This window comes from Ictidomys tridecemlineatus, chromosome 4 (genome assembly GCF_052094955.1).
Source record: "Ictidomys tridecemlineatus isolate mIctTri1 chromosome 4, mIctTri1.hap1, whole genome shotgun sequence".
NCBI classification, from domain to species: Eukaryota; Metazoa; Chordata; class Mammalia; order Rodentia; family Sciuridae; genus Ictidomys; species Ictidomys tridecemlineatus.
Window position 1 is genome coordinate 142,213,502 of NC_135480.1, and position 15,385 is coordinate 142,228,886.

The 15,385-nt window shown below is 43.2% G+C and overlaps 1 protein-coding gene across 4 annotated transcripts in view; it reads left to right on the forward strand.

Moving 5' to 3' along the window:
• The window catches only part of Apba1 (amyloid beta precursor protein binding family A member 1), a 198,299-nt gene that overhangs the window by 168,193 nt on the left and 14,721 nt on the right, over positions 1-15,385 (forward strand). For 3 of the 4 annotated variants that reach the window (XM_078047552.1, XM_078047549.1, XM_078047550.1), the window contains 4 exons: positions 8,721-8,753; positions 9,744-9,830; positions 10,362-10,547; positions 13,678-13,857. In XM_078047552.1, the coding sequence (XP_077903678.1) occupies positions 8,721-8,753; positions 9,744-9,830; positions 10,362-10,547; positions 13,678-13,857 (486 nt within the window). The remainder of the gene's footprint in view (positions 1-8,720; positions 8,754-9,743; positions 9,831-10,361; positions 10,548-13,677; positions 13,858-15,385) is intronic. The other variant, XM_078047551.1, reaches the window with a different exon arrangement.

The following is a 15,385-nucleotide window of genomic DNA, read 5'->3' on the forward strand; positions in this document are numbered from 1 at the left end:
AAATCAAATTTTCATAAGAAGCCAGAGATTTTACTCTGAAGCTTTCAAGGAATCTATATCCATAAGTTCCACAGTTCATTTGAACCTAACGCTCCATGGCTCTGTTGATCAGAACAGGCAAGATAGAGGCTGTTCGATTATAAATACATTTTAGACCTGTCTAGAGCAGAGTAGACATTTGAAAAACATGTGTTTATTTTATTTTTTTTTCAAGCAAATTACTTTGATTAAAGGATCCCGTTACAGAGTGGTAAAATTAAATGACACTTAAGTGTCATTTTGTAATGTGCTTCTATGCATTGGAAAAAACTGTTACCTGTCATTAAATATTTTTGGCTTTGTGTTCCTTTTACATTCATTTAAATGCGCATCAGATCGTTTGCCCTCACACCCAGCCAGAAGCATTTTCCAAGTTTAAGTGGAGATGGCTGTTGATTTCAGCACCCCTGGAAAGTGGCTGTGTCAGGGAGCATGCACACATTTTGCCAGAAGCAAAGGAGGGCATTGATCCCCAATAGGCCAGGCTCAAGGAGAATTTGCACTATGATGCTCTCTAAGGGAGATGTCATCACACTGGTTCCTTAAGAGCACCAGACCTTTCAGGAATGAGTTATTTGGGACCAATTCAGTAGAAGAAATGCAGAGCCTAGCAAGGCTGCAGATTTCACAGTACCCACCCAGGAAGGAAAAATAAAAGCTCTAGGGATTTATTCTGCAATTCATTTAGAAGCCTTGTCCTTAACCTCAGGCTGATGAGTCATCTTCAGATGGGGTGCTTTTCTCTACACCACAGTGAAGCAGCTTTCCTTCCCCACTCCTCCTCCTGCAGACCCTGTATTTCCTCTGCCTCCATGAATTGTTTCATGTTGCTGGAGGGATGCAAGTGCAGCCTGGTATTTGTGCTGCTTTCTTTGAGCAGACTTGGACCCTCAAGCTAAAGTTTTCATTTTCCATTTCTGTTCTATTTGTCCTGGTGTCTGTCACTCACATAGCACCAACTATATGCTAGGATAGAATGTCACTCATTGGATTTACACTTGGAATTCGGAGAGTTACTATTTTCTTAAAAAAAAAAAATTTAGATTTGACAAATGGAGAGAGAATTTGGAGTTGTGCTTTGGCCAGTCATTTTCCACTTCATGCAAAAAGAAAACAAAGGAATTTGACTCTAAGAGCAAACTGTATTTCTGAGAAGTCCTGTAGTAGGCACTTTGGAAGTTAAAATTAACCAACACACAGTCCTTGACCTTGAAAACTTGCAGTCTAATAAAAGGAGCCAGAAAGACCATGTAGATAAGAAGACTACAAGGCAAACTGTGGAAACCTAAAGGCAACTCTGTCTACCAAAATATAAGAAATGAATCATGTCTGAATACGGTAACGGAATTAGAAGATACCTAATGGTTTGGGGAGGGTTTCCTAAACCATTTTTGGTTAGTCCCTCCCTAATATTTCCTTTCTGCCCTTGTTGTTCATCCATTTTTTTAAGAAGAAATACTATTCTTCCAGGACCTTCACTCCTCCCCCACAAACCTTAGAACAGTGGTTTCTCACAGTGTGATTCCAGGACCCACAGCATTCACATCTCTACAAACTTGTGGAGCAGGTTTTTTGACATGGAGGGAATAGAGGGCACCACTCAGGAGACCAGAGAGCTTGCACTCCGAGACCACAGGCATGGCCAGCTATGACTGAAGGAAGGTACCTAACAGTTCCTACTGCCCTTCTTCTCGCTTTGCACCCAGGCTTCTGACAGGGCAGAGTGGGAACTGAGAGTCCACTGTTTTCCTGCACACAGGGGCATGCTGAAGAGCCCTTAAGCAACTCAGTTGGTTCTGACTATTGCCCCGTCCCAGGTGTGTATGGCCAAAGGGGGCTCCAAGAGGAACTTTACCCTGCTCTGGCCATGTCCCACACCCAAGGTGGGCATTAGCGCTAAAGGAGTCTGCAGGAGCTGCTCCCCTGCCTGTGGGTATACAAGGATCAGAGGTACTAAGGTCCCTCTCCAGGCAGGCACTTCTACATAATAGCAGAAAGGAAAACCATACTTCTTGCTGCCACTCACCCACATGGTTCCTCTGTACCTTGTTTGACCACACAATGCTGACAGGACTGGGTGTGAGCACCACAGAAGGGAACACTGCAGCTGCTGCCACCACCTCTCCCTTGTAGTGTCTGGCCCTCACCACTGTTCAGGCTTCAGGCTCACTGTGAGTGCCAAAGGCCTTTGCTAGGAGCAGAGCCAAGGTCAACATCTCCAGACAGGGGCCCCCACTCCCACTGTATGAGTAGTCACACACTGTGCGCCTCACACAGTCTGCCGTCTATATCACCTGTCTGATCTATTGGAGTGTCCCCGCTCTCTCATGGCCCAGAGATGCGGGATCTCTCTGACTGTGATATGGTGTGCACATTGTGCTCAAACTCACTGACCACAGCCAAAGAAGTTGTAGAGACTATGCAATGTTGCCCAGCTAGGATCAAAGCCAACACTACATGATAAACTGACACCCCAAAATATCTTCATGAGAAAGATGCTTACTGTGAAGGGCATCCCATAAAAGTGGTAGTGAAATATGATCCACCAGATGCAGGCCTCTAGTGAAGGAACACAAGAAATATGAAAAAAAAAAAACAAGGTACTATGACACCTCCAACAGATTCCAAAGAAGTCAAAATGGAGGAAATGCCTTATAATCAAATGATTACAGAAAAGCTCAGGGAGATCCAAGAGAAGACAAACGAAATGAGGAAGGTAGTGCAGGATTTGAATACCAAATTTAGCAAAGAGACAGATTTTGAAGAAGAACCAAACAGGTCTTAGGTAAGGAAGAGCACAAGAAGTCAACTTAGAAGCTCAATATACTAGATTAAGCAGAAGAAAGAGTATCTGAATTTGAAGACAGGTCCTTTGAAATGTCCCAATCAAACAAAATTTTTTTAAAAAAAGGAAATAAGAATGAGGATAACATTCAAGGTCTTTGTAAGATCATTGAACCTCCAGATCTAAGGTGAGGAGATAAAGGTTACTTTCCAATAAGTTAATAACAGAAAACTTCTCTAATCGTAGGAAAGACATGGATATTCAAATGAAGGACGATTATAGAACCCCAAAGTAGATACGATCTGAAAAGATCTTCACAGCGTATTATAATGAAACTGTCAAAAGTATAAGACAAAGAATTTAAAAATCTGTAAGAGAGATGTGTCAAGTCACTTTTAATAGCTACCCCATTAGACTAACAGAAACCCTATAGGCCAGGAGGGAATAGAATGATATATTCCATATCCTTAAACAGAACAACCAAGGTTACTATACACAGCAAGGATATCCTTCAGAAATTAAAAGTAAATAAAGACCTTCCAAGATAAGCAAACACTGAGGGAATTCATGACTACCAGATCAGCCTTACAAAAGACACCTCATGTGCTTTTGGACTGGAAAAATATTGCTAAAATGCCCACACAATCCAAAGCAATCTACAGGATTCAGTGCAATCCCCCTCAAAATGCTAATGAAATTCTTTCCAGAACTAGAAAAAAAATGAGCCTGAAATTCATATGGAAGCTCAAAAGACCCTGAATATCCAAAACAATCCTGGAGGCATCACATTACCTGACATGAATGTACACTGCAGAGCCACCGTCACCCAAGCAGTGTGGTATTGGCATAAAAACAGCACATCATCAATGGAACAGGATCAGGATCCCAGAAATAAAACCTCACATCTACAGCCAAATGGTTCTTTACTAAGGAACCAGAAATATACATTGGAGAAAGAACAGCCTCTTCCATAAATAATGCTGGGGAAATTGAATATTTACATGCAGAAGGCTAAACCTTGACCCACATCTCTCACTCTTTGCAAAAACTGACTCAGAATGTATTAAAGAACTTGATGTAAGACCCAAACCTCCAAAACTACTAAAAGAAAACATAGGAGAAACATTTCAAAACATTGATGCAGGCAGTGATTTTCTGGATAGGACCCCAAAAGTTCAGCAACAATTGACAAATGAGATTACTTTGAACTAAAAAGCCTCCGCACAGCAGAGGAAACAACGGAGGGAAGAGACGACGTACAGGATGTGAAACTATATTTCCCAGCTATTCATCTGACAAATCTGATTAATATCTACAATATATAAAGAACTCAAAATAGCAATAAGAAAGAGAAGTAATCCAGTTTTTAAAATGGGCAGCCAGGCACCATGGTGTGCACTTTTAGTCCCAGCTGCTCAGGAGACTGAGGTAGGAGGATGGCCTGAGCCCAGGAATAAGAGGCCAGCCTGGGAAATATAGTAACAAATTCATTCATTCTCATTCATTCACCCACCCACCCCACACACACAGCAGATGATCTAAATAGATACTTCTCAAAAGAAGAAATACAAGCAGTCAACAAATACATGAAAAAAATGCTCATCACAGTATCATTCATCACCAGAGAAATGCAGATCAAAACTGGAATGGGATACCATCTCACCCCAGTTAAAAGGGTTGTTATCAAAAAAAAAAAAAAAACCCAAAATGATGGCAAGGAAATGGGGGTAAAAGGAACACTTATACATTGTTGGTGGGAATGTAAATTAGTAAAATTAGTATAGCCATTATGGAGAATAGTATGGATGGTCCTCAAAAGCTAAAATTAGATCTACCATATGATCCAGCAATTCCACTCCAAGGTATGTATTCAAAGAAGTAGATTCAGCATACCAAAGAAATACCTACACACTCACATTTATTGTGGTATAATTCATAATAGCTAAGATATGAAATCAGCCTTGGTGCCATCAACACGTGAATTAATAAAGAAAATATGGTGTGTGTGTGTGTATGTGTGTGTGCGCGCACACACACACACATACAAAATGGAGTATTATTCAGCCATAAAGAAGAATGAAATCTTGTCATTACAGCAAAATGGGTACATTCAGAGGACATTATGTTAAGTGAAATAAGCCAGACACAGAAAGACATATACTACATGGTCTCATATGTGAAAGCTTAAAAAAAAAAAGTCACCTGAAAGTAGAATAGTGATTACTAGAGACTGGGAAGGGGAGGATGGAAGAAAAGGGATTGGTTGTGATCAGTGCATGCTGTTTGCATGTATGAAAATACCATGCTGAACATCTTTTCCAAAATGGTTCTGCCCCAAGATTGTGTTCACTTTGCTTTACCAGCAGTTCCCATAATTACTTGGACACAGAGTACATCATCTGTCACCTGCTAATGTTTTCTTACTCATGCTCTCTGCAAGATGTTTTGGAGAAACTTCTGAAGAGAACTTTGCCCTACATCCTGTCTCTCAGGTGGCCCAGGGTAGATTCACACCTCTCCCAACACAGTAAGGACATCTGGTACTGTCAGGAGAGTACCGAGCTTGAAACCTGTGCAGCCAGCTCACCTGTCCTTTCTCTCCTCACTCTCTGCATTCCACCCTCATTCCACTGTATTCCCTCCTCTTCAGCAGGAAGACAGGGTGGCCTGCTGAGCCCCACTGAGCCAGAGAGACAGGTGCATGTACAATGGGGTGTCTCTATCTCCATTCTTGCTGTATCTGTGAAGCTCATGGAACCAGATCATAAGTGGTGTTGACATATTTTGTGGCATTTGTGCTTTTTCTAAGGAACATTCATTATTCTTATATCTGTCTTTACCAGCCTGTCCCAGAAATCAGATTTTTTCTCATTCTTTTATGATTTCCTTTAAATGTCAAAGCTTATGATTTCATTGTAGAATTAAATTTTCTATCATTGTAGCTTTGTCTGAGTCATGTCGTCTCCCATGTTGCTTGAAGAGGACTGTGATCAATAAAGAGGATACTGACACTTACATCAGGCCCTTCGTATACATTATCTGGTGGAGGGGGGTGGGGAATCCTGACAGGTTGGTATTATTAGCTCCATGATACAGGCAAGCCAAGAAGTTCTCAGAAGAGAAGCTTGCCCAGGCTGCACAACCAGTGGTATAGAGTGTAATGTGAGACTGCCTGGCTTGGAATCTGTTCTGCCACTTCACAGAACAGTTATGTGATGTTAGGCCAATTAATTAGCCTCTCTGTGCCTCATTTTCCTCTTCTGAAAAGTGTGGATATTTAGCACCTGCCTCATAGGATGGTTGCAAGCTTTTACACGTGAAATGCTTAGAAGGCTCCTGGCACTTCTAGAAAAAGAAAAGAGAACAGCAGGGAGCACCCGGATGTGGCTAACCTTAAGTGCAGAACAGCCTCAGTGCACTGCACATTGTACATGGAGTAAGTGGATGGCTCCACGGTCTGTTTTATGTGCCACCGCCCAGGCTCATAAACCACAAAACATGAGGATTAAAATGGATGTGGACAGTGTTGGTTTAATAATGCATGCTGGTTTAATATTTCTCCTGAACCTGTTTCTGATAACTGTAATTTCTCATCCTGGCTCTGACTCCATTTTTTTATTATAATTTGTTGCAGGACACTTAGAATAATCAATGACTTATCATATCCAAGTGCATAAAATATTCTTAACTTCATAAAAATTATTTCTGCAGACTTTTCATGAAACTCAGGTTTTGATCTTCTTATCACCCATTTCAGGAAAGAAACAATTTGGGTTTTCCACGGGTGGTGATCTATTTTCCTTTGAAAGAGTTCTTTCAAGGCATGGTTCTCTGGAGATAGAGAATTTTGACCAACTGTTCTTGGATCTCTGGTATCAAAAGCAGTAGAAATTCCTGTATCATTGCCATCTCACTCCAGGAATGGTGGCAGAGTATAAATGTTTGGATCCCACAGCTGTTCTTTATCATGCAGATTACAACTGAGGCAGTTCAGAACATCCCAGGCAGGACTCTCACATTTTACATTGAAATATGTGTGACATGGAGTAGCATCAGCTTAGGGCAGTTTTCAGATACAGAAATAGTACCACCATAATGGCCAGCAGTTAGGGTAATGTGTGGCGGCTGCCTTCAGAGTTTTCCAGAGCAGACAGCTCACCCTGAGCTTATAATGCTAGGAAGAGCTGTGGGGTGGCTGAGCGGGAGTGGGATTTTCCTAGTTTCCTGAGTGCACCAGAGAGTAGCTGTTTGGTGTTTGGATGGCTGATTCATCCAGTTTCTCTAAAATGAGTTAGTACAGGCAACACACTTTAGACATTAGTGGAACAGAAATACTACTGAGCAGAAGAGCTTTTCCACCAGGTGAGTACCAAGGAGTCCGAGAGCTCAGCTTTTCCTCCACCCCACCCCATCACCAAACCAGCATCCACAGTTTGGCCATTGACTCACCATTATTTGTACAAGATCTGTATATATACACATATATGTATCTATATCTATATATATCTATATATATATATCAAGCCTTGCCAAGAGCCAAGAGCCAAGAAATTGCACTCTGACATAGGTTAATTATAATCATCTGCAGACACAAAGTACTTGGTGCACTGTTGAAAGAGTTTGCAAATATTCATTCTGTCCTCAAAAAAAAAAAATCTCATGAAGTAGATACTGTTTTTGTCCCCATTTCACAGAAGAAACTGAGGCACAGTGACATTGAGTGGCTAGCTCAAAGTCGCAGAACTAGTAGGTGGCAGAGCCAGGATTTGGTTTTAAACAGTTCAGCCCCAGTTTTATCCACCATGTTTCTTTCAACTATGGGCAAAAGGAGAAATATTATATCCATTTTTAGCTAGTCATGAATTAATATTATAAATTGAAAGGGGAAGTATTTAGAAATAAAGAGGGAAAAAGTAAAAGGATCTATTCAATAAGAAACTATACCACCGTAAATATACATACACCTTATAACTACAAAACAGGTAATGCAAACATTGACAGAGCAAAAGATGCACAGGTAAACCATAGTAACAGCTGGAGATTTCAACACACCTTTCTCAGTAAAGGGGTAGAATAAAATCACACACACACACACACACACACACCAAAAAAAAAAAAAAGCAAGTACATACAAGATTTAAAACATCATCTTAACCAACAACTGTAAAATACCATAATTTGAAGTCCATGTGACACATTAACCAAAATCAATCATGTGCCGGGTCAAATTTCAAAAGACTGAAATTTTTATACAGTATGTTCTCTGATCCAGTAAAATTAATTTAGAAATACAAAAATAATAACTAAACCCCAAATGTATTGAAATTAGTAACACAATTTTAAGTAATTCAAGGTTCAAAGAAATCACAGTTGAAATTATAAAATGTTTTAATGGGACAGTACTTAAACTGTAATATACCAAAATTTGTGGGAGACAGCCAAAGCAGTACATACAGGGAGAGTCATAGCTTTATATGTAAGAAAAGGAAAAAGTCTGAGAAACCATATAACTTTATATCTCAAGAAACTGAGGGGGGAAATTAGCAAATTAAACCCAAAGAAATAAATATCTAGGATAAAATCCAAGAAACAGAAAAATAGGCATGCAATAAAGAAAATCAAGAAAACTAAAATGGGTTCTTTGAAAATATCCATTGCATTTAAGCACAGGCAGCACCTCAACAAATTTCTTTCATCCCACTGCCTCCACCATCTACTAAGTTCTGAATTAGGAAATCAATTTTCTTTAAAGGGGGATTTTTTTTAAAGCTAGTCCTCCTCCCACAGAAGTGCTTCATATCACTAATCAGTATTATTTTTGTCACCTCCCTTTTTGACTTTGAGTCTCTGCAAATTCTAACTATTCTCCTGTCTCTGTTTGTTCCATGCTAAGCAGATGGCCCAGAAATTAGCCAAAAGCAGGAAGAAGGTGCAGTACAAACAACTCCATCGCCTTGATGTTATGCCTGTTCTTTTCATTTGTTTATGTTTTGCCTTTTTATTATTTCGTGTTTTTATTTTCTGCATCCAGCAAGTTTTTGTTCAGATTTCTTTTCAAACCGCCCCATAAGCCAGCATTTCTCAAAACTCAGTTGCCTACAGTGGCTGTTTTTTTGTTGCTCATTAGTCATTTCACTTCAGAGGAAGGACAGGGAACAGATTGGAGACACTAAATGAACCCTATGCTAGTGTGGAAGTTCCAACCATTCAGGAGCAGGGATGTGGCAGGAACTTGGGCCTGTGCAATTACAGTTATGTTTGATTGGGGAATTTGTCAGATTGCTGGATGCAAAAAAGAAAACTCGCTAATAACCACACGTGTGCAGAGTTCAACCTTAAATGAACCAGACTGCGCTTTTTTGATTAAGGAGCTTCTAGGTGCTTATGAACTACTCCTGGGACATTGAGGCCTTGGGGCTCTTTCTTACTGGGGTGGCTTCAGGAGTGGGCAGCTGATTCTGTGTTGGCTGGGTGGTATATGAACATGAAGACCCTCTTACCAGAACTGCATCCAAATGACTTCATTTGTACCTGCTCTAAACATTGTACCCCCTTCAGCTCAAGCAGGGATAAACTCTGACTTCTCCAAGGTCATTGGGTATGAGTTAGTTGCTCTTATCCTGTCCTTATCCTTCAGTCTCCAAAACCCTTGCAGAATGGGCCACTTTCCATCATTGCTCAGAGCCAAATCTACTGCAAAGGGGATTCGACATTTTCCCCCAGAACCTAAAGATGCTAACACTCGTCCATGTGTCCATCCTCTGTGTGGTACCTTCAGCTTTGGCAATTAAACCCCAGAGTCTGCGTTGCTGTTCTGGTGACTGTGTCTTGGTGCCTCTGTGTGTGAGCTAACCTTGCCCCTTTCATCTGGATCAGAACACCGTGGTAAAACTTGGTCTTGGTGCATTTTTCTTTTCAGGCTCCTGAAGGTGAATCTCAGCCAATGACCGAGGTGGACCTCTTCATTTCTACCCAGAGAATTAAAGTACTGAACGCCGACACACAGGTACCAGCTGGCTCCCACCTTCCCTGGGGTGAAGCCTAGTGACATTGCAAGGCAGAGGCTTTGCCTGTGCCTACCGTGTGGCTGTCCCCATCTGCTGAGCTCCATGCACCCTGCTAGTGCCTCTTGCTGGGTGGGGCTGTCATTGTCTTAAAGCTCAAAGAAAAAATTAAAATATGGACATTGTTTATCATTGTCCTGAGTTCTCTGCAGAGATTTCATTAACAGGGACAGATAAGCCTTTTGAGAAGTTTGGTTTAAAATCACGCATGAAAAACTATGTCATTGAGATTTTGTCATTCTTTTTCATTTCACCAGAGAGTCTAGTGTTTATAAAATATTTAAAATTTCTTATTTCTTTTCACTGTCAGAAAGCATTTCTTGCCCTAGGTTGGTCAAGGGAAATGCCCTCAGGCCTGAGAGAGTATCTGTACATCTGCCAACAAGGTCTTTGCTATGAGCCCTGAAGCCCACCCCAATGGCAGACCTTCTCATAGGTCTTTAGACTTATGGGCTCTCCCCTCTTGCCTCCAGGAGACAATGATGGACCACCCTCTGAGGACCATTTCCTACATCGCAGACATTGGAAACATTGTTGTGCTGATGGCCCGCCGGAGGATGCCCCGCTCCAACTCCCAAGAGAACGTCGAGGCCTCCCACCCATCACAGGATGGGAAAAGACAGTACAAGATGATCTGCCATGTCTTTGAGTCTGAAGATGTAAGGGTGGCTTCCCTTGAGCTTCCTCTGGGTGACCTGACAACAATTGGGTGGCCAGATTCTCTCGATTTCTCAGAACTGAATCAGTCTAATTCATCATACATTAAACAGATATTTATTAAGCACCTGCCATGCATCAGGCACTGTACTAGAGCTAGGGATATGGGGCTGAATAAAATATACAACAAGTGACTCACGTGGGTTGAAAGGCACAGAAAATAAATAGGTAAATATTCTTGGTATAAAATTATAGCAGGGCCAGGCATGATGACACATACCTGTGATCCCAGTGCTCAGAAAGCTGAGCAGAAGGATCACAAGTTTGAGGCCAGCCCTAGCAACTCAGTGAGGCTTAGCAACTCAAAATTAGCACCTCAAAAACAGGAAAGGCTGGGAAGTAGCTCAGGGTTAAAGAGCACAGGGATTGTGCTGTTTTAAGTAGGGTGATCAGTAAAGTCCTCTCTTAAGAGGGTGACATTTGAGCAAAGACCTGAATAAAGTGAGAATGAGGAAAGAGCAAGGGCCAAGTCCCTGAGGCACGGGCCTGCTGGGTTTGATTGAGAAGGGAAAGGAGCCATATGACTGGAGAGCTTGAAAGAGGAGGAGGGGGAACAGTTCCATCAGACTTCAGCTGCAGGGGTACAAACAGGCCTCACGTGATCTTTAAGGAACTTGGAGAGGGCAACTCTGTGTTGTTGACAGCTCTGCCCTTAGCCATAGGAAAGTTCACATCCCTGCTCCTCCCCCCCTCACCTCCAGCCAAAGGTAGGAGACCCCCCACCCACCCAGGCCCAGTCCCTAGGATCCCAGCTCCTTCTCCTCCCAGAACTGGTGGTCTCTAATCCTCCTATCTCCAGGTGATAAGATCAACAGAGACAGTTTACAAAAGAGGTCATTCTTTCATTTGACCTTCTTCCAGGTTGGCCCTAGAACAGCTGGTAAGGCTGCCAGGCTTTAAAGAGCAATGGCACCTGGGCTTCCCCCAGGCACCCACCCTCCATGAGCCTTCACAGGCCTGGAAAGCTGCCCTCCAGGACAGGGTCACAGACCCATGATGATCTTGAACCACACAGCCCAAACCCGGAGGGCCACATCACCGCCCTGGACTCTGTTCATTTTTTCCCTGTGTCACAGAGGGAAAGGTCTGTTTCTTGAATGGAGAAGAGAGCCCCAAGCTACCCAAGAGCACCATTTTCCTCCGCCAAGTGTTCACCTCACTGCAGTAATTTGCCTTCCTCCAAGAACTCAGGAGCCCTGGCAATCCTCCTTTTCTCCAGGAATCCAAAGCTGTGAAGGCTGTAACACAGCAGGAAAACACACTTATTGTCCCCATCCTCAACTGGTCTGGTTCTCTAGAAAGCAGCCCCAGACAGGCTGGGAGGCAGGGAGCTTGCAAGGCCTCTTCCTACCACTCTTCAAAGCTGAGGCCAGGCATGAAAACTGGGACAAACTGGGTTTCAGGAGATTGTCAGAAAGTTTGTGAGTGACACTTTAAGATCTTAAGTCCCCTGTGTTCTGCAGGGGAGTGGAAAAATGGAGAGAGCTCTGCTCACCAGGTTTGAAGATCTCAAGGACACCCAACTGCCATCTGGCCTGGAGCTCAGAAGGAGGGGTTTCTTGTCCTTGAGATTTCTTGAGGGTTCATCCAGAAAAAATGGAAAGAACAGAAGAGCAGGAGCTAGGATAGGAGTAGACCAGAGACTCTCACCTTTGCTTCCACTATAGCATGGACAAGCACATTGTCTGCAGGACAAGCACATTGTCTGCAGCACCAGCAGGGCTGGGTTGGAATCCTGATTCCAAATACAAATTGAGCACTGCTGAGCCTCAGATTCCTTTTCTGTAGAATGGCAGTGCCTCCATCTCTGGGCCACTCTGTGACTCAGAGGTGGTGTATTTTCAGGCTGATGCCTGGCATATGGAAAGAGGTCCATAAATGCCAGTTGTTACATCCATTAATGATGATCAGCAAGTCCACAGGTCGAATTCCTGGGTTATATTGTTTCAATTCATCTACACACACCTCTTGATGCCAAAGCAATTCCTCACCGCCTTCCAGGCTTACAGCAGGTCCTTGGTGAGTTTTGGCATGTGAAGTCACCAGATTCTCTAACTTAGAAAAATTAAGCATCTGTTTTCCTCTGGCAAACCATAGAAAGTTATCAAAGTCCAGAGCAGGAGGAAAAATAATAGAAGCCAAGTCCCCCTCCCATGAGCTGTATGACCTTTGTGTCCCTAGTCCTCAGTCTCCTCACCTAGAAAATGCAGGGTTGGACTAGATCAGAACTCTTGACTATTGTATCCAACACAGCCTTTTAAAAATTTTCAAAAATAATCAATATTTGGCCATATATAGTAGAAAGGAGAAATAAAAGGTAAGCAAGCTAAGGTAAAAATCATAGCACAGTATGTAAATGTGCTTATACCTTCTTGATTTATGAGTAAGAGAAGATAGTATTCAGTGTCATGTTGTAAACACTTTCTACTTGACATTTTGAATTGAAGGCTAAATAACAGTATGCATATATAAACACACAGGCAGAATCACCATGTACCACAGTGAGGTACAGGCCAATAGGGATGTGATTTATTGGCAGCTCAGATCCCACAAACACTAGTGATGTGCATAATTTTCCAAAGTCATGAAGCTACTCCTGCTAAAGTCTTGGATAAAACAACCATCTTCCTTCCACTTAAGCAGTACTATTTTTGAACATTCAGTGTAACTACACCATGAAAGTCTTTGTGCATATAAGCCAGAGTTCTTATGTCCTGAGTCCTGGACACAGATGATTAGAAACAGGTGTTACACATACATGAATGTCCTGTGTGATATTTGAAAACTGTACAGGATACAAAACAACCTATTATTGCATGGCAAGATATTCAGCATCTCTGACTCCTGTCCACTGTCCTCCCTTAAGACCATTGTCATAATCAGAAATGTCCCCAACAATTTTGAAGACAGCCCCTGATAGGCACTAGTGATCCTTTGTAGAACTCCTGGCCTACCTGATGTCTAGGACCCCTTAAATTCAGGAGGATGATAATCCGGGGGGGACAGTGCATCAGACACCCACCCCCAGCACTGCCCATTGACCACCATTTTCCCCTCTGGCTGCTACTCTAGGCCCAGCTGATCGCACAGTCCATAGGGCAGGCTTTCAGTGTGGCATACCAGGAATTCCTCAGGGCCAACGGGATTAACCCCGAAGACCTCAGCCAGAAGGAGTACAGTGACCTGCTCAACACCCAGGACATGTACAACGACGACCTGATCCACTTCTCCAAGTCAGAAAACTGCAAAGATGTAGGTACTTTCCTGAGACTGTTCCCCAGGCTGGGCCAGCTGGGTGGGAACCCCAGGGAGAGTGGGGCAGCCCTGCTGTGTAAACGAAGGCAGCAGAATGTGGGTTTGGCAGGACATTGTGAAGGGCTCACAATCTCTCTAGCTCCACCCCAACAGGCCTCGTTACTAAATGCTGTTGTGAACAGGTGTCACAGTATATCCTGTGTTCCTAGGAATCCAAATAGTGGATTCTAGAGGCAGATAGCTTTATAAGGGTAGAGTCCAGGACCTGAGTGTCTGGATAAGGGCACCAACAAAGTTCAGTTATGGTGCTCCTTCAAGCACTGGTCAAAGCCCACTGCATTTGGCAGAACAGAACAGACTGCAGGTTCAGCTGACAGATGCTGTGCACCCCACTGCTTCAGACTAAGCGCCCCAGGAGTAACTGGAGGCAGACAGAATCATCTGAGCTGGTCTGGAGGTTATTTGGAACACGTAGGAGCAAACATAACTGAAGTAACAGGAAAATGGAAGGTCAGAAAGCTGCAGATGCGTCTAGGGAATCAGAAAGGCTTGGCTTGAACAGAGGGTGGACCCAGAAAGAGAGGGTCAGACCAAAATAAGGTCCAGGTCAGACTGAAGGACTTGCAAGTCCAGCTGAAGCTTTCAGACTTTATCCCATAAATGTCAAGCAGCTTTAATGAGAAAATGCTCTTCTGATCCATTAATGTATGAGGGATCTCAGGTAAGGCTCCCTGGAAGCCGAGTCTCAGGTGAGGATTCTTATTCAGCAAGTTTATTGCAAACCTCCACTCAGAAGAGTGGAATGTGGGAGCAGGATGTGGGGCACTAGGAAGAGTGTGGTCTCACTGGCATAAGTTTCTTTGTAATCTGAGGGAAGCTCTGAGACACAGAATACAGGACAGACTTATCCCACCTTAGAGCAAATGACCTCTATTGCTCATTGGCCAAGGTTGAGCAAGAGATATAAAAGTTTGTTAATGCTTCTGTAGCAAAGTCCCACAGACTGGGTGCCTTCTGCAAAAGATGTGTGTCCTCTTCTCAGGTCTGGAGGCTGAAAGGGCAAGATGGAGGTGTTGATAGGGTTGGTTTCTTCTGTAGGCCTCAGGAAGGATCTGTCCCAGGCCTCTTTCTTTGGCTTATAAATGACCATCTCTTCCTTGTGCTTTCACCACATCTTCCCCATACAGTCTGTGTCCAAATTTCCTCTGAAGAGGACACCAGTCATACTGGATTAGAGCCCATCCAAATCACCACACTTTAACCCCATTCCCTCTGTAGAGACCCTGCCTCCATTTTGATGCCCTGGGGATTCTGGAGATTAGACGGCCACATAGGAATTTGGGCAGTGGGAAACAGGTCACCCCATAATGGGGATGGAATGTCTCCCATCTGGCCAAGGGCAGTTCCCAGGGAAAGGGCCAACTGTGAGCATCAGCAGTAGTGGGGAGCGTGCCGGCTTAGAGAAGACCTCTCCAGACCCTAATAAACACACCCACACTCTGCAGGCTGCTTTCAAGAAGCACCT